Source organism: Buteo buteo, chromosome 11, assembly GCF_964188355.1.
Source record: "Buteo buteo chromosome 11, bButBut1.hap1.1, whole genome shotgun sequence".
Lineage (NCBI taxonomy): Eukaryota > Metazoa > Chordata > Aves > Accipitriformes > Accipitridae > Buteo > Buteo buteo.
This window is the reverse complement of record NC_134181.1, coordinates 4,007,299-4,030,926: the sequence shown is the minus strand read 5'-3', so window position 1 is coordinate 4,030,926 and position 23,628 is coordinate 4,007,299. Positions and strand designations below refer to the sequence as shown.

The 23,628-nt window shown below is 45.0% G+C and overlaps 1 protein-coding gene across 1 annotated transcript; it reads right to left on the bottom strand.

Moving 5' to 3' along the window:
* Positions 1-1,771: 1,771 nt before the first annotated feature.
* On the bottom strand, positions 1,772-23,435 carry COTL1 (coactosin like F-actin binding protein 1). The gene is made up of 4 exons (XM_075039923.1): positions 23,191-23,435; positions 22,460-22,542; positions 12,259-12,416; positions 1,772-3,130 (listed from the first exon to the last, which is right to left on the bottom strand). Exons 1-4 carry the CDS (start codon positions 23,265-23,267, stop codon positions 3,020-3,022), a joined length of 429 nt encoding a protein of 142 aa, XP_074896024.1. The 5' UTR covers positions 23,268-23,435; the 3' UTR covers positions 1,772-3,019.
* Positions 23,436-23,628: the final 193 nt, after the last annotated feature.

Genomic DNA, 23,628 nt, shown 5'->3' with positions numbered 1-23,628 from the left:
TGCCCCAAACACTCCTAGGCAGCCACCTGGGATGTACATTCATCAACTTGGGCTGGGGTCGACACTGGGTGTGTTTCCAAGACATTCTTTGTGACAAAGATAATCTTGTGTTTGACTGAGGGTTCAACAAGCACGGACTTGATTAACTTGGCCGTTGCAGTGTTGTTAGAGGAACAGGACTGTACAAACAAGAACTCCCCTATGGGTTTTTCAGAACTGACCCAACTGTGCTCCAATAAGGCCAGAGACAGAGCAGCAGCAACGCTTTTGTACATCTTATCCTGTTTTTTTCCTCACAAAGTTCATCAGAGCATTAGCAAGATGGTATCGCCCAAGAAGATGAAATTGAGACTGGAAACAAAACAAAACCCCACTAATTCTCTGTTATTAGTATCATTCATTAGGCTATCTTCTTCCATAAGGATTTATCTTGATGTCTTATCACAAACGAGTAATTCCTTCTCTTCCTCATTTTTCTCACATGTATCTAATGTTGCTCACGCAATTGCTGTACTAGCGACTGCAAGCTTGATATTCCTGTGGTCAAAATGGGACCACATGTGCCAGTATACCACAGAGGCGATTCAAAGAGGGAATACGGGATCTTACATGTTCTGTGAACTGGACTGACTAAGGGCAAATAGCATGGTTATCATGTAAGAGTACTTTGGAGTCCTACTTCAAACCACTGCAGAAGTCAGGAAAAAATCCAAGGAAGGAACAAGCCCTTCGTCTCCTCTCCCAGCCCGTCCAGCCGCCGCTGGTGAGTCAGCCCCAGACACAGGGCACTGGGCCCTAAGAGCAGCTGTCAAAGAGGGCACAGAACAGACATGCCTGGAGAGGTTACCTGGAGGAGACAATTATTTGGAAAAGATTTAGAAAGTCTTCAGAAAAATACTCTGTGGGAGGCATAGGCTGACTGAACATAGCAAAGCAACCCAAGGGGCCAGGGTGATGCCTTCCCTTCCTCCATCCCTGGGGCCAGCTTGCCAAAGGCAGCACAAGTGCTCCACTTCGTCTTGCTGAGATGCCTTCGAGCGGCTGAGAAAGCTGTTTTGCCTCTGTGCTGAGCTTTTTCTTGAGCAGTGCATCAAACCCCACACCACAGCTGGTGCTGATGAATTTCTTGCAATAACTGCTGCCAGGCTTCAAGACCAGACAGAGATTGTTGTCTCAGTACCCCACAAGCTGTCAAATAAAAGTTTATCATGGTCACTGAACCAGTAAGGCAAAGCCTTGGAGCATCACAAGCTCTCTGCAAAGCTCCTTCCCATTAGTTATGCCTGTCCCTACTGTCAGTCCTGTAGAAAATAACCGTTTCCCTTCTTTCAGGGCAAGTTTTAGTAAGTTCAGTCTAGAATTGTAACACCCCATGTAACCCTGTGCAGGAAGCTGCAAAACTTCCCTCTGAAAGTGTCGTTCTTGCTCCCAAATCTGATCCTGACCTCTCCACATTTATTTTATGTGGGTGTGAGATTCTCTTTGACCTAATTACAATTCCCACTTGCCATTTTGGTGCTGGAAATTTAGATGTAGAGCTGCTGAACTAAAGTATGTCAGATGCACTGTGGTCACCTCTGTCTTTCAGAGCAGAGATGAGCAGACAAGGGCTGCAGGCACCGAGATCATTTTACATTTAAGCCAGTGTTTAATTCTCCTAATAGCCCCAAGATTGCAAGAGCTCAAAGCCTTACACCCAGGATTAAGAGACCTCCTAAATATAGGCTGCTTGTTGCAGGGAAGGTAAAAGAACAACAGAGTCGCTGAGAACTGTTCTTGAAAAACATTTATTTCTGTAACAGGTTTATAGCGCTGACTCCCAAGCCCCAGTACAACACAGTTTCCCCCTACACATAATTCTGGGGACAATTACCTTTGATGGAAAAACAAAGCCATACAAAGAAGCCCCCCAAACAAACAGTTTGGTTCCAAACAAACTGTGCCCAGGTTCTCTCTGGGCCTCTGCTGTTGTTTCATCCCAACTGGGACAGAGCTGCCCTGCTCCATCCCTCGGTCACAGCTGCAGGATGTTTCACTGCCTGAAGGCCCCAAATAACTGAAGATATTCTGTTTAACTGAAAAAAAAAAATAGGGGGGACATGGGCAGAGAAGGCTGCTAGGATTCAGCGGCTGCTATTTTTGCAGACATCATTTAGAAAGGAAATCTATGCATTTCAGTTTCACCTCCTGAGCCCCAGCATTAGGAAAGTCAAATACAAACCCAGAGACCAATGTACACAAAATAGTGAACAAGTGTCCAGACATTTCTAAGCCCCTCAGTTTACTGTGCCATGATACCTCCAAAAACAACAAAACCCCCACATTCAGATCATGTTGGATCTTATTTTTAAGAGGGAGGGATAGAGATGCAACACATAGCATAGCAACTGTCAAGCAATGTTTAAGGCAAATTTATTCCCATTTGTTAAGAGTTGAAGATTTTTTTCATTTGTTCGCTTTGTTGTGTAAGCTGTTAGATAACGTCTCAGCTGGACATTTAAGCTGAGACAATTTAATCAAAGTTTGAGTGAAGTCAACCCAAGTTGATCTGAGCCTGGCACAGCAAAAAATATTATTCCCAAGAATATAATTCAGAACAAATTTTTTAAAAAGTAATCGATGTTCAGAACTCCCCCAAAACTTTCTCCCCTCAGAGACCAGGTTGAGCCCAACTAAACACACAGACATGCAGGCATACGAAGGACACAATGGCAAGCCTCTACAAACACAATGCTGAATAGGACCAAAGCAGAGCCAAACCTAAATTCCACAGATGCGAGAACATGGACAGAGTTATGAGTAAAAAAATGGGGAAAAAAAGAAAAACAGAACCCCAGAGAGGGATGTTGCATGAGATGGAATGGAAAATAAAAGTCCACTGTATGCAAAGAAAGGGAGTTCTTAGGTGCACACACAGAAAGCTGGGGATTTCAGTTGCCTCATCTCTCAGTTGTGTTAGTTTGTTGTGCCTTTCCCCTCCCTTTGAGATCCAGGTGATGGTGCCAGGAGGTTTGTGCGTTTACTCAGTCTGTGCATCATAGTTAGCCCCCCCTGCTTTCTTCAGCTCGTTCTTGATGTAATCCTCATCCAGCTCTTTGTGGTCACTGATCACAAATTCTTTGGCAAAGTTCTGCAAGACATAAAGAAAAAGCCTGTTAAAAAAGGGGATGCTTGTCCAAATACCTGAATAAAGACAGGTTATCCAGCTTCCATGGCTGTATGAGCTGCATACCCTTATCTACTGTGGTAGGGATGATAAATAGAAGCTGTGGATGAGACAGAAGAATAGTGATGGCAAAACCCAAGACTTAACCTGGAAAAATTGTATGTGTCTACTTCTGCAGTCACTGGCTGCAAGACCCAATCCTGCCCTATGCAACAACTCTTCCTAGTGATAAATGCACAGGCTAGGTTAGGTCAAGTTTCCTAAGTAGTACGCAAACTAAAAAGCTCAAAACTGTTGACCTTCTAACTGCCACTGACCCTCAGCATAATCTTGGGCAAGCCACTAATCCCATCTGTGCCCTTTTTAGGATCCCTTCTCCGAAAAAAAGGAGAACAGTGCTATACCACAGTACACTACAGTATCATACTCCATCGGCGTAGGATAGGAGGATGCTTTGATTAAAGATTGAGCAACATGCAGATGGTACCAGGAGCAAATAAGTCTACTTGAGTAGATTTACTGACTCCTCAACTATCTAATACGCATCATGGCCAAACCCAAGATACTGTATCAGACAGGCTGCTGGTATTGTTAATAGGCTCCACTATGCTCTGTGGTCTAACGATCCAAAGTGACCTTTAAGGACACACTTTATTAATACATTTGTGTACTGCAGAGCAGCTATCTAGCTGCTTGAATGCTCTTTGCAACTTATGGGAGCTGGGCAAGGCCTCGGCAGCATGCTGCGATGTGAGGTTGTGAACAGAGAAAACCTTTCTCAGAACAGATCACTGTGAATGGGATCCCATGGTGCCTTTAGGGCACTTGTCACAGCAGTGTCACTACAGTCAGGGATTTGTTCCTTTGTGGGGGCCCTCCTGCTTCATAGCAAGGGTGGCATGCATGTGTGTGCACAGATGCTTCAGCAAACATTCGCATTTGCTTCTTGCTTTAGCATTTTCCTTCCCTTCCTAACCACAACTGAGAACACTGCATGTGTCTTTCCCTTCCCCCAACCCACAGAGGTTTTAGACAGCATGAAAAACACAAGCATCCATTGCACTCCGCAGGGCCAGGGACAAACTGACGTCAAAAAAAAAAAAAAGAATTAAAATCCCAGCAGCCCTGCTGCAATGTCTCAGGGAAGCTGCAATGCCTGGCTCCCTGGGCAGCGAGTGCCCCGAAAGGTGATGGACGGAGGCTGCCTGGGAGAATGAGGTGATGCTTTGAGAGAAGAAGCAGTCATCTTGTGTGGGTCTCCCCGGTGCTGGAACAGCCCCAGCACAACTGTGGAGGGGGGGGCTGTTCTAATTGGTTTCAGACTCTTAAGCCATGGGAGAGCTCTTTATTTGGCAGCGTCTCAAGGGTCTCAGTTTGGGATCAGAGTCGTGTAAAGGAGGGGGTGGAGAAGGATTCAGCTTGAAAGAGCCTCAGCACCTCTTTCATGCGGTGGCAGAAATGGAAGGGAGAGCAAAAACAGCTCCCTCCCCCCCCCCGCCAGTCTCCCAGGCTGCGGCTGATCCTGTTTCATGCTGTAGGAAATCCTCACTACCGAGGAGTTGCTTGGGGGGGGGAGAAAAAAAAGCTTATAGCAGCTACGAGAAGCCTTGTCTGCTCTGCTTTAGTTCAGCTGCAGCTAGACAAAGTCCTAAGAAATAACAACTGCTTCACAGCACCATTTTGCTCCACGCTTCAGTGGTCGGCTTTCTTGGTGTGGGGACAGACAGACATTGCAGGCACTCATCCATGTCTTAGCAGAGTTCAGGGAAAATGGGAAAGAAATTGTTTATTTAGAGAAAAAAAAAATCCTTTTTTTGAGGTGGGAAATGAAGAAGCAAACTGCCCGAAACATCACATTTGGTTATGCTCACAAGTGTCCTACTTCCAGATCTCCTGTGCGAGATCTCTGCAAAGCTCAGCTCTTGCTAAGACCAAACAAAGGATTTTCAACTATTTGATGCTCACTGTGGTGTGCTACCTATGTGATTTTTGAGCTGAGCTGCTTCAATTTCTTTTCTATGTGCTAACAGGGTTAACAAATTTTCCTCAACTTGGGAAGCAGATTATCCAGGACTACCTGACTTCAGTGCTAGTCTTTGCCCTGAGTTTAGTGAGAACTGAGACTGGCCCATAAAATAATTTCTGAGGGACTCCATGAAAAGTATGTGTATTTTATAAATGCGGGGAGGCTTTCCTTCAATGCTCACTCTGCAGAATCCAGCTGATTCTGAAATTAAAACTGCAAGTGCACTCGTGCATGATCAGAGGAGAACTCTGGCTCTCAGATCAGGCGACTGGGCACCCATGATCAACAGCAGCACTTTGCAGCTGAGGGCCATCTTACCCAGATTTCGCTCTTTTTTTGCCCCCCACTGAAACTGCCGGAATGTAAAACTACTCCCAACTGATTTAACTGGGTCTGATGTTAGCTAGACCAGGCAATGGTCCTTATTTGGCATGACTGTCACCTGCAATTATAAATAACTGATCATAGCAAACTGGCTTCTGCAAACCACCAGGAAAAATCCTAGCTTCAAGCGGCTAACAACAATGCCAACAGGCATCCAACTTCAGCTAGATTTCTGCTTTGCCACCGGATTTTCTTTCTGCCCATAAGAGACTGGGGTGGGGAAAGTACCTGCTTTCTCTTCTCTCACACATACCGATATCTAATGCCTTTCAAGAGAATTGTAGAACTTAGAGCCGCCTAAGGCACAGTGCATAACTCCGATGCTTGGGACCTTGCTTTGCTGACATGCATCTTCATTTTACATCCTCCACTTCCTTTTCTCTTCTCCTCCCCCTATCCTCAAGCTTTTTACAACCGCAGCAAGCCCTGTGAATGAATCCTAGCCTTTGTATTCACCCCAGAGTCACCAGCAGCCTACAGATAACAAAAACAATGATGCCATTTATCTTTATCACTCTCGTGACACAACAGTGACCACAGTCTCTTTGCTTTGCCTCTCAAATCACTGAATGCTATGTAAAAAGTAAAGTTAATAAAGTTTACTCATGGTTCTTCAATACACCTATCTAACACGTGCTTCACTTTGTGCCTGAGTAGCAGAGGATCACAATTTTGCAATCCAATCCCCTGTGTCAACCTCCATGCGACACCACAGAGAGAAAGGGCTTCAACCATGCAGGTCAGGTTGCGGAAAGTGAGCCTGCATCTCTCCCTGGGAAGCATGCAATTTGTACAGCAAGCTCAGTCCAGCCTCTCTCTTCCAGACAACTTTATGGGGGGAAAAAAAGGGTGGAGTAGATTTTCTTCCTCTTCCAGGCGCTGAATGTTTAGCATATGGGGTCATAAAATTTCCCTAAGCTGGCCAAGGGAAAATCTGTCTGGTGCAGATACTGTACCAAAAAGGTCTGCAGAGGCCCTTATAAATCCCAGCATGGGTAGGCCTGATGCCAGAAGGAAAATCCTTATATCGTCTACAGACACTTGGGTTCTTAGCAGCTAGGGATGGTGCCAGGTAGTTGAGCAGCTTCTTGCTGTTTTTATTTACGCTTGGGCTTGCAGCAGCCTCCACTGATGTTCAAAATCCTCAGTTCCACTGTGCTTAATGTCACCACTCCCATCCACTAGTCATCTTATTTTCAGTGCAGATGCAGTACAGAGGAGATGACATCTCCCATGGTTCTTTTCCAGCACGGTATGAGTCCTGGCTCTGGGGTCACGGGGAAGAAAGGACACATCCTATGGCTGTAGCAGAGGTATGTTCTAGCAGGCCTTCTCTGAGTACCAGGAGAGCTATAAAGTGACAAGCACCGATAGCAGTACAGTACCACTGCCCTTCACTCTACTATGGCTACACCAAACCTGGTCCTGTGATCAGCTGTCAGACTCCAAGCTATCAGCAAAAACCCTCTCTTCAAATTTACTCCTCGCCAATTTTTACATGGACCAATTCCAGCCACTGGGAGAAGCCAGCCCAAACCTCTGGCAAACACATTCTCTCAGCAACGGGAACTACATTTCAGCTGATCTGCAAATTCTTCCTATCTGTGCTGCATCCCACTGGAAAAGTCACAGGGCTGTGTGTCAGATATGGGGTGATGAGAAGCTGCTTATTCTGGCCTGAAAAAATTACTTATAAAGTTACCACCTTCTCTAGACTACGACTAAGAGTTCTCGTAAATCTATATCCATTTGGTATGGTCATTACAGTAAACCAGAAGAGGAAAAACAATCAAAAAGAACAATTCTGTTTGCCTTCCCAGCAGGATCTCACTCACCCTCCTGAGAAAGACTCTCTCAAAGCCACCGTGACATAGTCGTTACCATATGAGTTTGATTTTCTGACTGCCTCTAACAAAGCTATTCAACCATCTTCTGTTTAGGCCACTGTACTAACATGAGAAACCTAATGCACATACATGGAGTTGTATGTGTTTCATTTGTCCCAAGACCAGGGACAGTAACCCCGTAAATGGGTCCTCCCTCATGAGGTACCAGCATCGGTGCAGTGAGGAATCCAGAGGGAAAGAGAAAGGTGAACAAAAGAAGATCCGGCCATGAGCTCCAAAGCAGGAACTCTGTAAACTTGTTGACATCGCTAAAGCCAGGCAAATTCCTCACCAAAAATAATAATAATGAATAAAATGCCACGAATATTTGCTCACAGAAATAGAGCTGTTTTACCCTGAATATAATCTAGGCAAATAATAGAGCACATGACTTTGTGGGGGCAGGAGTGCTGAAGAAAACAGAGAAGAGTCAAAATTCATGGAAAATAGGACAAACTGGCAAAGGTTGGGCAGTCCCTTTGCTGAGACAGCCCTGCAGGGGAATACAGTCCCATCAGGAAAAAGACCTCCATACTGCCTAATGAAGGGTTGAAACCTCCTGGTAGGAAATGCAGTCATGAAGGGCAACAAGTTCACAGAGAGGAAGCAACACTCAGAGGGAAACTGAGTCCTGTTTTCAGTTCTTCGGCATTTACATCAAAACCGGATCACTTTAGTACCAGTTGCCACTCCCAGCCCCACAACCGTTGTGCCTGGGCTTGTCCTTACTCGAAGAAAAGCACCATAACATCATCGCTCTGCCTCTCCTCAAAGTGAATGGGGCCATTCATTCACTGGAAGCCCTGATGCTCCTGTACTTAAAACCCACAGCTGCCAGGTTTCACCTTGCAGGAATTTTTCTGGCTGAACTGAACCTCATGCTGGCAGCCATTCCTAGCCATGACGAGCAGTGTGCAATAGCCTTGATTTCTGGGCTTAAGCTGAGCTGACCGACCTGTTTCTCCTGGGCCTCTGGAATAAAAGAAGTCAAAACAACAGCCCTCAGACCACAGAGAGTCTCCTGGATGGATTTGTACTAAGGCTGAATGAGCCACAGCTTGTGCATACAAGGAAGGTAAAAGGCAGAACCATCCTTACTGCCAGGGACATAAAACATGAGTTTAAGACAAGCTCTGGATGATCTCCTTTTTAGCCAAGCAGAAAATATGCCCAAAGCCTTTCTGTTCAGCTGGTATCTACTGGCAGCTGGGTACAACCTTGGCATGACAACGAGTGGCACACAGTGATCAAACTGCAGCTGTGCGGAGGACACAAATGCTGTGGGGTCTGCTGCATGTGTGGCCCACGGTAAGCATCTGCCAGTTCACCCACGTGTACAAGGTGAGACATGCTGATGACAAAATAGATGCATCCATGTAGTTGAAGTCATCCTGGCTTACTGTTTCATAAAGTTCCCCTGCTGTTAAGTTTAGATCATTCTAGACCTAGGTTTAGGCTGTACCGCAGAAATTAACTCCCAAACATCTTAAGCAACAGCCTGCAAGGCATGGGACGTTGTGTGCTACTACCCCCCACCCCTAGGTCTGTCCTTGGCCTAGACAGAAGCTCACTGGAGAAAAGATGAGATACTGCATCACCTTACTTCATGTCTCCATTTACACAGGAAAGTGTCCATACATTAGTACTTAATTATACCCTTAAGAAGATATAGATAAATACTTGTTCCCCATCCTGGCCTTACTTCTAACCTGCTCTCAGCTGAATGACTTGGACCAGGTCACAGGCTTGATTTGATCCAAGATTTCCAGCTGAGGTAAAGAGGAAAGGAAGGAAAGTAAATGGCTGTGGAAAAAAAGCTACTGAACGTTCCTTAAATGCAAAATGCACTTTTCTGCAATCCAAAATAAATACAATAAATGCAAAACCCATTTTCCAACAACATTAAAGAGGTAATAAAGATAGTCCCAAATAAGCAAGAAGACCTGATTCTCAGCTAGTACAGATCAGGAGAACTATGGCTGTTTGTACCAGATGAGATTCATCCCTGTAATTTTACAGTTATTACAGCTAAAAATCAATTGTCCTTTCTTCGTGAGAGATTTTCTGGCAACCTCCTCCGCTGACTATCAGCATTGCTTCCCAAGCCATCTCCCTATAGAATTCACAGCACGTGCTCCCCCTTCCAAGGGAGGAATACAAAAGCGAGGGCAACCCAGTTCCTCTCCTTGCTTTATAATATTTCATCCTTTTGTTCACAAGCCCATAATCTACTCTTCAACAGTTAATATCCCTCGCGTTTTCCTTATGGCAGGTGCTTCTAGGAGACCGTTAATAATCACTATGTGTGAACCCTCTTTATTCTACAGATGCAACATGGTGGGTTTTGCTTGCTAGGTGGTATTCAAGCTGACTGTCTTTCACTTTGAGTGTCTCAGTGGAAGAACAACATTTATTGGCATTTGTTCAGCTTTGAGCAGAGCTCAACCGTAGCTCATCAATGCATCTACAACATAGCAGAGAATATAAAGCAGGCCTCCCCTCACACTGGAGCTTTGGTCTTAAATAAAGAGCCACAGTTAGCTTCTGCAAATACTACAAGATAGTGAGAGCCCTTCAAGTTTTACTGAGGGCTTCTCAGACTGAAGAGCTGTTGTTCTGGAATCCCAACCAATCGCTTCTATAGATCACAAAATCAAAGCTGTTATGTGCTGTACAAAAAGCCTCCTTGTGCCACGCTTCCTTGGAAGGAGAGCCATGTCGCACAGGGTAAGTGCACCTATGGGCCATGCACACAACTAAAACTGCAGAGAGCCAAACTGCATCAATAGCCTAGATTCTCTTCAGGGTTTGTAAAGAAAAAAATTCCCACTTTAGGGTAATACTTATTCCAAATGATGAACCAACACTGAGTCAGGTCTGTAGTTTATCATTACAGCAAACAACCAACTGTATTTTTCTATGTATAACTCACATCTCAAATAATCTCTGTAAAAATCAGAAGCAGTGGGGTGACTGGGAATGTACTTGAAGGTCAAAAGAACTCGGAAGAGTGAAATAGCTCTGCAATAAATTCCCTCCACCAAATTCCAGTTGGACTTTCTTGTCCTCTTTTGTTTTGACAGATTATCTGCAAGGTTACATGCATAAAAAGAATGAAACAGTTCTGCTTTTATCCTACACAGAGGGATTCCACAGTTGCACATGTAGAACTATTCAAAATAGTTGTCAAGATAATGTCTTTTGGAAAGTTCACCATTGACATTACATTCAGAAATGCTGTGGAGTGGGTTATATACATGGTTGCTCAAAAGAAGTGTACTAAGCACAAGTTGTATTGTTTTCATATTTTAGTACAGATTAATTGGAATATGAAAGCTTTTAAGTAACAGCCAAGAATGGTTAATGTTCCACCAGATTATTAACTCATACAGACTACTAATCAAAGATGAAACAAGTGAAATTGCAAATTATATGTAACAGACCTGAGGGACAGATCTTAGAAGAGCATTCAGGAATGCTATTCAACTCAACAGGAATAAATTGTCTAAACATATTTTTTAAAAAATCTTGGGCTTAGGGACTCTTATATGAGTCATTCATTAGTACTCTATAATTTAATCTTCAGCTATAATTACATACTTTCAGCTGCTTCACATGAACAGAGATTTGCTTTCCTATCTCTCAGGTGTCATTATGGAAGTTTCTTTTCAGAAAGGACCCCTCTGCGTAGTTGTCATTTTGAAACATTTAGCACTAGTGCTTATCTTCTGAAAGGAGATGAATTTATTATATTCTTCATGCTTCTTATCTAAATATAATCTTCCGTATCATACAAACTACCAATGAATTAAGGGGGACTTCATCCTCATCCTTCATGTTGTCCTGTTGGGAGATTTCTTTACACAGGCAAGAATGCAGTTATTGAGGGAGATTATTTCAATGGTCTGCCTGTTCTCCAAGCACTTAAGAAAGACCATTTCTCAGGCATTGGAGAGCTGGCCCTAGGTTTAGCTGAAAGAGCTAATCTTGCTTTAATACTTCAGAAGAAACATGCTAAATGTTAGCATCTTCTCTGTTAAAGGCAGCTTTTCAGCAGCAGTTCTTTGCAGCCTTCCACAATTCACTTCTCTTGCGGCTGTTGCTTGTTTTCATGCGCTTGGACTGAGCTTAGAGCCCAACAGAGCCGGCCTGGCTCAGAGTGCCCTGGGAGGCCTTGAGACTTAAATGATAAGCTCAGTGGGGGCAGATAAATGCAAGTGAAACCCTTCCAAGGTGCGTACCAAGCACATTTCTCTTTTTCCCTCACACGCCCAAGGCCAAACAGAAGACTATTCAAATCTAGTTAGCTATTAAGAGCTGTTAGTTAATTGGTACTGATAGGGACTTCAGACTTGAGTTGATTAGGTCCAGGAATTCATTGTGCAGAGACAAAAGGCCTCAAGAGAAGTTTAAACAAGGGCGTGGGTTTTTATGTTTACCTGCTTAACTTGATACTGCCTTGTTCTCCACCATTCAATATTATATTATTTCCATATCAAGGAAGGAGATGGGAAACATCTTAATGGTGACAAGGAAGGGAGTGCATATATTCCCTCCTCATGAAATAGTTAAGACAGCCTTAAGCTCAAAGGTGCTTCTTTATGCCTGACTGCTCAAAGGGCAGATGTTAAGTCTTCCTAGCAGGAAGATAGGCAATAGGAAACTGTCTTCTTTTTAAAGGATTAACTACTAAGTTGAAGGATGATCCAATCCTTCCCCCTCTCTCACCTCCTGCTGGCATTTGTAGAGCTGAAAGTGATGAGAACTGGTGGTTAGAAGCAGAAAAAAGAGGTTACCTGTACTACTTCTTTGACCAGAGTCTTGTCGGTCCCAGTTTTGGCTCTCTGCAGGCCACTGACATCCTCTCCAATCCAAGTGATGAGGGCAAACTTGACTCGCTTACTCATGGCATCGCCGGTGGTAAATCGGACAAAGCCAAACAATCGAACATCGTCTGGAGAGACAAAGCAAAAAGGATAAAATGATTAAAAACAGAAACGTCCCTGCCTTGCCATTTTCCAGGGTGAGACTGTTGCTGTCAGCTTAAAGGCCAAGCCAAGCTACTGATCCTGTGTTACAATACCATCGTTCGGGATTACCAGGGCAATACAGGGGCTCTGCTCATATTGCCCTTTGTTTGCAAGGTGCACTTTGCCAGTGTTAGGTCTGCCTCTTCCTGGGGTGCTCTGAGTTACTGGGAGGAAGCTGGCTGTGCTGGCCACCCCACGCCACATTAGTGTGCTGCTAGTGACTTTGGAAATGGCTAAAATACAGTCAACGGGCAGTTCAAGAGGACAGAGCTAACCCCAGTTACACATTCAGCCAGATAATTCACCTGCAGGTCACTGTCCAAGAAGGGAAGAAAGTTATTTCCCAGCATCTCTTTCTTACAAGATAGCAGGATTTGGGTCACATTTTATAACATATACCCAGAAACTGGCCATTGTGCAAATTTGATCCTTTTCCCTCCTTCCCTTCAGCAACATTTCTGGCTCACTTGTAGTATGAGTTTAAAAGAAGGAGGGGAGAAGAAGGAGCAGAAGAAAAATCTGCGATTACTTCCCCAGATGTGTTTTTCTACTCCTTCTGAAGCCCTGTAGAGAAAGGCCTTGGATTTTAGAACTGTTCTGATCTTTGTTTCACAGCTGGTTTCTGCTATATCACGCCAGACTAGAGTTATTTAGTCTGGCCATATGTGTAAAAACCTTGTAAACTCCTTGTCTCGAAGAGTTCGTTCCTTCATTGCAGGGTGACTCATCAACCGAGGCAGTTGGATGCCTTCATGATCACAGGCACTTGGAAAGGATGTGATACCATCCACTTGTATCCCTAGCCTCGGTGGCATACACCATACTGGAGCCTTCAACCAGGATTGTGCAGAAAAGCAGAGCAGATGGACAGTTGTGCAATTGTGGAATATACCTAATCATAGCTACTTCATCTGTTAGAGGTCACTCCAGACCTCCTAATGAAATGAGATGACTCAAAATAGAAGAACAAACTTGCTGTTTGAAAAGAATCATGCAAATCCTGGTTACGCTTGTTGTGACCAGTTCAACATGCTTTATAGTTATTTGCTGTCTTGACTACTGCCAGGTGGAAACGCAGGCTCCAGGTGTAGCAATGTTTGCCAACATCCCCATCCTTGGATCCGTTACAGCATGCTCTGTGAACAGTCAGGACAGCCCCAGGAGCTCCGGGAATAGGGGAGAAGCAGCTCTAAATTGTTCATCCCCAGAAAATAAGCTGCTAGAAGTCAATGCAAAAAAAGTGGGATGTTCTCTGAAAGCTGACAGATCTCAAAGCTTCTTTAACACTTTGTTTTGCCAAAGTGGGAGTAAAGACAACTTCCCCTTGATAAAAGATAAGACTTTTTAAGTCTGAAAAAAATCCACCTATACTCTCCTTATTTTGTTCTCTATGTACTTTTTTGCCACTGACAGAGGACTACTGGGGAAAACTGGAAAATGTATGTAGGGATGTGTGTGAGCTGGTACAGTGCTTAAAACAAACTTCTCTCTACATTTCAAAATTGAAACAAAGAGAAAGAGAGATCTTATTCAAAGGAAAAATCCAGATGGATCTTTGGAAGGAGAGTAAGTCATGTGTATCGACAGTGCAGGCAAACAAAACTTCTCTCTCGGATACCCTATTACTTTCAAGTACAAGAAATGCACGGAGGGACTCCTGTTTCTGACAGTAAATCCTCTTCCCAAGATTGATTAGAACCATAAATGAACCGACAGCCAGGAAATACCCAAGGTGAAGAGAGACAGTAAATCCCCTAACGTTACTATTAACAGTTCTATGAAAAAAACTTGCTTTCCCAGATCTGACAGTAAAGGAGGCCACACTCCGCTAAGAATTGTACTGTGGTTCCTATGGGAACACAGTGCTGGAAGGCACTTTAATGTCATGAAGTCCTGGCCCCTACTATACTGTAACCGTGTCACAGCCCTTCCCATGGACCCATTGCTTTCCACCTTGAGTATGTAGGTTTTTCATCCCTGCCCCTTCTACCAAAGGCTGTTACAGATCCTGAAGACTGCTTTGGAATATGCCCCTTTATAATAAAAACAATGCAAAAATATAATGAATGTGAAAAAGCAGTGCTTTTTCATAGCAATGTAGAAAGGAAGTTGAAGGAATTTATCTGTCAGCATGAACTTTAATTTGACATGAACATATAGATCACTGGCAGCAGCAGGATTTGCTTCTCAGCAGAAGAGTTTGAGTGCTTTCCCATCCTGTCTGAAAGCAGCTTGATCAGTGGCACCAAAGAGAGCCAAACCCAGCAATTCCATGTAGGCTTTTATCTATTAGATCACCTACTAGTCACCATCAGTGACTATGAGCAACTCTTACTTCATCATGTTAAGTCCCAATAAGTTTAATGAGCAACTGAGGTTAGATGTGGGGCTCTGAGTCACCATCCTGGCAGAATTTACCTGGTTTACTTGTGGGGGCTTGAAAGGTTACACCCAAGCTGCGTGCTTTCTCCTCCTGTCTCCCCATGGAGGTTGTGTCCCCACAGCAGGCAGAACAGGCTCTTCAGCTGCCATCATTTTCAGTCCAGTGTTTTTAATATAAACTACCAATACGTGATGCTTTAACTTGATGTGCCAGTCTGTGAATTGCAGCAGCTGAGGAGCGTTTCAGCAGCTGCAGATAAAGCCAAGAGGGAATGTGAATTGGAGCCCTTAGCAATTAACATGTCTCTCTTCCTAAAAGGGCAACAGGGATAGATGCAGAGATTTTAAGCACTAGCTCAGCCTGGATATGAGCCTCTCCAACTGCAGGTCAAAATCCCTGAGCAGAAGTGATTGAATTTCACAATTAGTCTGAAGCATGTTCAGAGTGATAACGGGATCAAAACGCAAGTTCTTTTATACTCCCAGATTTCCTCTTTCACAGTTAATCAGTTCTACCCTGCAGATCACCTTGCTGTGCTGGAATGCATCAATGCCATCAGTGCCAACTCTGCTAGAAATCTCAAGGCATTAATATCCACAACAACCCCCCAACCCCCTTTTCACACAAAACCACTTATAGTGGTTTTAGGAATTTGCCGGGTGTGTGGGGGAGTGTAACAAATCAGAGAGACAGTAGATTTCCTCTAAAAGAGGAAATCCTGCCTAGCTCAACATAACCACCTTCCTAGTCACTAAGCCATGAATTTCAGGGCAGAGAGAAGCAAATAATAGATCTGCATAGAACTGAAATAGCAGCTTTATTTGAGAAGATCTGGAAAGTTACAAACAGCAGAAATTAACAACGTTAATTCCTACTAATATCACTACTCCTTTAACTGTGGTTGTACAGCATGACAATAGTGCTATAGAAACACTGAAGAGTATAATGAATGCCTTAATGAGCATCACTTAGTATTTTTCTCCAAACCCCTTACTTATCAGTAGGCAGGATTTTCCAAATATACTGATTAAGCTGCCCTTGGCTGTCAACAAAGCTCAATGCCAAGCTGCAGAGATCTCCTTGATGGTATTCTCCTCTTTTTCATCCACTCAAACCCTTTGGTTCAGCTGTACTAAAAAATTCCCCATTAGATTAAAATGCACTGACTCATCAGTAAAAGATAATAGCTGCAGGAAAGAAATACACTGTCAAAAGCTTCGCGGTTCTTAGCCTTACGGCTCTGAATGGCCAAGCCAGAGAGATGCCAAGATAAGGCCACCGCTCCCAGCTTCACCTGCCTGCTAAATCAAGGTCACGCACAGCAAGGCAGCTGATGGAATGATTTGCTTTTGCGTTCCGTCCAACAATGAATTACTGGTAGTGCGTGACAGGTTTCATGAGGATTTGTTTGTTTCAAATGAATCCATTTTAGATTAATTTGTCCATTTTTCACCTCTTCAGTCACCCCTGTAGTCACGTGGCTAGAAGTGCAGACAGAAAACCTTCCCCACGTCTTACTACACTGTTTTGTCCCTCTTTAACCCTGTACTGAAGCCCATATGTCTCTGATGCAATGCTGCCTTGCACCATGCAGACACGTTCATTAAGTCGTCTATGGCAAATACAAAATGTTTGACCTCAGGACCGTAACCACAGGGCACGCTGTAGCTGGGGCACCAAACCTTTTCCATGTAACCTGGGGTGGCTGACGTGAGTACAGGGTCCTTGGGACACAAGTGCCTGGGGAGGATGACCCCATGCTGACTTCTCCGGCCTTCTCTGGTCCAGCGAAGCCCCCAGCAGCGTTTCGTCAGAATGAGTTGCTGCTACCCCAGTGACAGTGGTCCTGTAGCGGTCTCTCACCTGACCTGGGTATGTACTGGAGGGCAGAGTGGGAGGAAACAAGGGATCCAGCTAATCTTTGTTTCCCTTCTCTGAAGGAAGGAACGGTTACGTTAGTTGGCCAGAAGTAAGGGCCAGGCAGGCCCCAAAACAAAGGCCATGCAAAAGATACAATGCTCCTCTTTACCTGCTCTTATGCCTCTCACAGGATGGTAAAATGCTGACCCACAGCCATGCTATTTTAATTAAGCATCACAAAACTAAACTGAATGCAAAGAGTTACTATTTCAGTGCAGAACTTGACCTGATGAGTTACTCCCACAAAAATGAGTGAGGAACATTCCCTAGAACAACCTCCTGTACATTGCAAGGGACAGTCTAAGCCACAGCTCCAGCTGTCAAACACATGCCACTTCAGTGGACCCTCCCAAGATCATGACTTTCACAGCGAGCAGGGAGGGCACAGGGGCAGGGAAATGCTGCAAAGACAGTGTGAAGTTCCCATAAGCCACCCATGGCCCCAGGTCTACCTTTAATAGATATTAAGGGAAAGCAGGCAAGACGAACTTTAAAGAGGAAAAACAAAAGCAGTAGGAGACTGATTTACAAAGCCCATTTTAGCAACTTAAGATGCAGCCAAATACAGATAAGCACCTATCTCATTATACGTCCTCGTGCATTTTTACAAACCTTTCCTACAACCTAAGGTGCCAACATAATGTTGGTGATCTCTCAACTCCTAGCTCCTAAATTTTATATGCAGGCCAGGCTTTATAGGACAATTGTCATAAGCCCCAAAGAGCCTGCATTTGTCTTAGGAGCTGATTCTATTTCTATTTTCTTCCCAATATTTTATGTCAACCAGAAATGATTTTATAGGGTATTTATTTCAGCCCAAAGATTTTCAGTTCTTCCTCATGCTGAATGCACAGTGTGGTTTTGGTTTGATCTTTTCAGACACATGAATAACTATCCCATTTCATGCTGTCATTGCAATTATTTATCTGGACTGGGGCTTTCCAAATAAAAGGCTCATTATTTCTTTTGTCAGCGATGCATTGAAAAACAACTGTTCACATGTGGCATGGGGGAAACACAGTTTTCCAACCTCTCCGTTACTTAATGGCAGAATACATACTTTAAAAAAAATAAAGCACAGACAGACAATGCGATGCTCTGCTGCTTCGTAATACAGAAACTGAGGCAAGCTGTCCGGTGCAGTCAGGTATTACTGACACACACAAAAGTTTAAGCGGATGTTTTTGACCGGACTTTTAGTTCGGTATCTCAGTTGTATGTCATTCTACTCTTCTCAGCAACAGCATCACCAGCCCAGTTACAAGACTTTGAAATTAAAAACAACAAAAAATCCCCCAAGAGCCTTCACATCCTTCTGTACAATAACCTTCAACTCTTATCTGTGTTTCTGGCTTCAAATCCACCAGCTCAGCTGTTTCTTTTAAAAGTGTACTGATGGCACATACTACTACACACCAAATTAATGCTACGTCTGGATCCATGCCATCTGCAGAGGCAAGAGCTGTAACTATGAAGTAAAATGGATCAAAAGCCTTAAATTAAGTCCTTATTTAATGCAGAGGTGATCTGTGCTCTTAAGCCCAACCAAAACAGTCCTTAGCCAGAAGACACAGGGGGTGTCTATGCTGTGTGTTTAATGACCCTGACACAATTAACGTCCTCAACTTTGGTCTCCAGACTCCTTGGGTCAGACAAAGGCCGATACAGTCACGTACATTGGTCATTACGCAGGTCTGCAAGAGGAAATGCCACCAGCGGCCACCTCCTAATCATATGAGGACTTTACTGTGCTGGTGGTTTAAACCAACCTCCTCAACTTTACTTTGGGATAGACTGGCAGAGAGGCGTTCACACATCTGGGGCTGGTCTTTGGAGGGCAGAGAAGACTACTGCCTGAGACTCAAGCAGTGCCTACTACCCCCCAGCCAAACCGTGTAAGTCTTGTGGCCTGATGCAAACCTCGACAGCAACAGCGTGACAGCAACTGATAGGCAGAAGTCGAGGGTTCAGGCTGTGTTTGCAGCATAATCCTGGGACCCTGAACAAAAGAGCACTGAAGAAGCTTGTCTTACCATGTTTTCTCCCTTTAAGAGTGGCAATTGCTGTCCCCAAACAGTGGGACGGGAAAAGGTTGATAGTTTGATTATGCAGTTTCTTAAACTTTTCTGCTATTACCCAAATCTTAGTAAAGAGCTTAGGAAGAAAAAGCCTCCACCCCAGGGTATGTGACCTGGGGGTCTGATGTGCAACGCGTATCTGAGTGAGAGTAATGAAACCTGCCCAAGGCAGACTGGCTGCAGCAGCAGCTCCTGGCTCAGGGCACGGGCTGCACTGCCCCAGGAGCTCGGCATCTCGGTCTGTCGTGTGTTCCTTCAACGGCAGCCCACAGAGCGTTGCTGGAGGTTTGCAGAGAGACAGTTTCTAACAGAGTCTTTTTGAACTGCTACTTCCATTAAAAGAACCAATTTCAGTTTCTTGCTTTTCCCTTTGTCATCAACCACTCTCATTCCCCGAGGAAGTATGCAGAATCAGGAATGGGTTGGGCCACGGTCTGCATGAAAAGGGTTATGTATGGGGGGAAGAAAAAGCGAAAATACAACCCTACTACCCTCCAGCCCTTCCTAACCTCTGTCGTTGCACATGGGCAGGACATCCACCACAGGCAAATGTCTTCCAAACTGGTACAAAAGACCTTCTTGGTCTCAGAGCCACATGAATTAGCACACACTGACACCGCCTGCTCGGTAATTTAATGCCCTGGAGGCAAGCAATATGTACTGCATGCCGAAGGTGCTTTTAATAAGAATGGTTATTAAAGAAAGTGGGAGGGACAGATGTTTGCCACTCAGAATGGCATGAAATAGATGGTGCAGAAAGTAGAACAGAGCAAGCTCTGACAGAGGGGCTTGGTGACACTCTGCATCCTGAGGTTTTCAATTCCAGTTCCCGCTCTCACCTTCAACCACCAAATTATGCTCAGCTTCTACCAGAGGCAGCTGCAGTACTTTGTGGCTTTCAGAGCAGTATTTTTCACAAAACAGGAATTCAAAACAAGGAAGGAAATTTATTCTGATGCCATTTTTCCACTCTTTTAATCACATTTACTGAAGCTGTTTGCATTGATAGTAGCTCTTCTCCCCTCCAGCAAAATGGAGAAGGAGATGGGGCACAGACCAGGAGGGAAGAGACATAGCAGTAGGAAGAAATAATATTTAGCAGCAATTCCCATCCCCCCCTACTCTTTTTTACTGACTTTGATTCAGCTCTACTTCATAGTAACATTTGGCACCTTTCTTCCAGATGGGAAAGAAAGCTCTAACTTCAATGCTGGCACAAGCCTTGTTTTCTGACTATGTCTAGTGGTCCAGGTGAAGAGTTGCTGCACAGATGGAGGCACCAAAACTTGCATCTCTTCCTTCCCCAACTGCTGCACCCTAATACATGGGTGGAGGAAGATCCTTTCTAGCACTTAGCCAAGAACCCGGTACATGAATTTGCCCAGTTCTTTTAAGTTCTCCAACAACTGTGCTCCAGAGGTAAGTTAGAGAACAACCTCTTGCCCTTGGTCTGCCAAGGAGCAGCCCATACCAGGTGCATGCGAACGACGAGGGAAAGAAGGAAGAGGGAAGGGGAGTGATGGAGCAGCTCTAAAGGATTTAGCTCCACATTAAAGGCTAACCATAGGCCACAGTCTACCCCACAGATGCCCTTTATTTAACTCCTCCCCTACTGTGGCCATGCCTAAAATATGCAAAATTTCCTTTTTTGCTCTAAACATGCTTCAGTATTGGGGTCAGCTTGACACTTTGCTGGTATAAAACAAGGTTTCCTTGAACTCTGTCTGTTATAATACCCTGTTTATAAATAAGGGTTTGGCACATGCAAATGATGGCAAGAAAACAAACCTGGCCGTATTCCAAAGTGCAATATGTGCCTCCATTAGTTGTTATATGCATTCTACCCAGCCCAACCGGTGCCTGCTCCCTACCAAAGCTCCTCTGCCTGCTGAGCCACTGGATAAAAGTATTCCCTTTGCTACAGAAAGGAAGCTAGGAACTGTTCTTGAGAGGGTGCCACTCCAGGCAAAACATTAAAAATCTGTTCAGACAAAATAAGACACGGACTCCTTAAAAAAAACAGAGAGAGAAAATAAATGGGGAAGGTTCCTCTACAAGCCTCAGATGTCTGGAGATGCTCAGTTACCTTGGCCACAAGAGGAGACAGAGAACGTGGCACTCGGATACTGAAGCAGTTGACCTCCCAAGAAAACTACTAACCCTCTAGGCATGAACTTCAGAAGTGCTGAGCCCTGGGTTTCCCTGTATGCCAGGTAATTGCTTTTTTCCTTATGTTTCCCATTAAGAAGACTTGAGTGGGAAGGAGTTCTTGCAGTACAGGGTATCAGCTCTTCTGACATCAACTATAAGAGGACCCTTTTCGGTTTTGAGAATTTTCCCTGCAAAGATCTCAAGAACAGCTGGAAACAAGTCGCTGTGTTAATCCTAGTAAGACCCCACTGCAAATGTCGTAGCAGAGCAGTCTAAACCGTCTTGATTTAGTGGCTGCTTTCCAAGGGCTAAAATGTATTTTTCTCCTATGATATTTATTGACTGATGAGACCAGTCCTGCTCTCATTTAAATGACTGGAAGTTCTCCCCTCCATCTCAGGGGAGACCATCTGGACAGGCACTGGCGTTTCAATAGCTGTGGGACTCTGACTACAGTGCATCTGGGACTCGCCCCACCTTGAGAAGGGAGAGACTGCTCAATACACAGCTCCTTCGCAATACAGATACATAATTCTAAAGATACAGGTTAACCATAACACTTGATTGTAGAGTAACTAGATCAGTGAGGACAACTTTGCTATAGTCCAGTATTAGTTACAAATGCTTCCATAGCTCGTCACTTGGAGACATTGTTAAATAGCGGCCAAGGTAGGAGGAAAAGCTATACAATTCCCCTGTAGAAGTTATTTGGAGAAAAATCAAAGCCCGCTTTTGTAAAACACGTCAAAAGTTAAGATCAGATGAAGTTAAATATTTCTCAACTTATTTTCATTTTCCCCAGGCTTCATATCTCCTGTTAATGTTCTACAACCGACAGTTCAACAATCAACTGCCACGTTTAAACCTAGAGCCGCAACTGTTGCGGTTGTGCAACGCCTCATATACGATTGTTTTCAGTGCTGTATTGTTCGAGCCGTCTCCGGCATAAGCACTCTCTTCTCAGGTTTCATGTTCTTAAAAAATCCGAGCAAGCCTTCTAACTGGAGTTACTGTAGCACTATGAATACAATTTACCGAAGAATTTTATTGCAAAATGATCTGTATGACCGCATCTTTTTAGCCACAAAAATTGAGTCTTTTTTGCTTTGAAACTGCAGTGCTAAACAAGGAGACCGTTGCTAATCAAGCGTTTTATCTTGTTTATAACCAAGAAGCAATGAAAAATTGTGCAAAGGGGGGGGAAAAAAGCCCAAAGGACCTTAAGTCTAAGGGTGAGACAAAGGACCAGCTGGACTATGGACTTCAGTGAGTTGCACTCTGTGGCGGCTGGAAAACCGATCATGCAGGACAGGGCAGACACAGGGAAGCAGCAGCACTAATTCCAGTTTACCCAAGTTTTCTCCCATCCTTTCCCCCCTTGCACCGGGCAGCAAGAAACCCGGTAAGGTGCCAAAGCAATCAAGACAGAGCTTACCTGTGCATTTCCTTTTAAAGGTTTCATAGTCTACCCCTTGGTCTCCAGGGACGATTGTAGAGCCATTGTATTTAAAAGTCACCCTTTGGGAGGGGGAAAAGAGAAGGGGAATAAGGCATTTAAAGGTCAGCCTTTGGGATGGGGGAAAGGGAAGGCAAATAATGCATTTAAAAGTCACCCTTTGGGAAGGGGAAAAGAGAAGGGGAATAAGGCATTTAAAAGTCACCCTTTGGGAAGGGGAAAGGAGAATAAGGCATTTAAAAGTCACCCTTTGGGAAGGGGAAAAGAGAAGGGGAATAAGGCATTTAAAAGTCACCCTTTGGGAAGGGGAAAGGAGAATAAGGCATTTAAAAGTCACCCTTTGGGAAGGGGAAAAGAGATGGGGAATAAGGCATTTAAAAGTCAGCCTTTGGGATGGGGGAAAGGGAAGGGGAATAATGCATTTAACAGTCAGCCTTTGGGATGGGGAAAGGGAAGGGGAATAATGCATTTAACAGTCAGCCTTTGGGATGGGGAAAGGGAAGGGAAATAATGCATTTAACAGTCAGCCTTTAGGAGGGGAAAAGAAGAGATGGGGAGGAACACACTGTCAAAAACCCCATCCTTTAGGAAGAGGGGGAAGAGGAGAAGGGGAATCAGGTCTATAGAAGTCACCCTTTGGGGAGGAGGGCGAGCAGAAGGGGAATCGCAGAGCACCGGTGCCTGTCCGGGAGCTGCCGGGGGCCACCTACCAGTTCACCTCGGTGGCATCGTCCCTGACGAGGTTGTACGCCTCCCTGCACGCCTCCTTGTCGATTTTGGTGGCCATGGAGCCGGCCGGCCGGGCGGCCGAGCCGGGGGAGGCGAAGGGGGGGCAGCGCGGAGCGGCGACGAGCTGGGAGGAAGAAGAGGGAGAGGAGGAGGAGGAGGAAAGAGGGAGGAGGAGGAGGAGAAGGAGGGGGGAACCGCCGCTCCCGCACCGCGCAGTGCCGAGCCCCGCTGCCGCCCGCCCACCGCCCCGCCGCCGCCGCCGCCGGCTGCCCAATGGCTCCGCGGCCGGCGCTGGGCCTGCCCCCGGCCGGCCCCGGGGCGGGGGGTTCGGGGTGATGCAATAGCCCGGGAGGGGAGGGGGGGGCACCACGACGACGAAGGAGGAGGGTGGGGGGGGTCCCCGGGGTGGGGGGGTACCT

Excerpts from the sequence above, each read along its gene's own strand:
- COTL1 (XM_075039923.1), bottom strand. The coding sequence starts at position 23,267 with ATGGCCACCAAAATCGACAAGGAGGCGTGCAGGGAGGCGTACAACCTC. Across the intron at positions 22,543-23,190 it reads GATGCCACCGAGGTGAACTG|GGTGACTTTTAAATACAATG; the intron begins GTAGGTGGCCCC and ends CCCCTCCCAAAG. Across the intron at positions 12,417-22,459 it reads CTTTAAAAGGAAATGCACAG|ACGATGTTCGATTGTTTGGC; the intron begins GTAAGCTCTGTC and ends TTGTCTCTCCAG.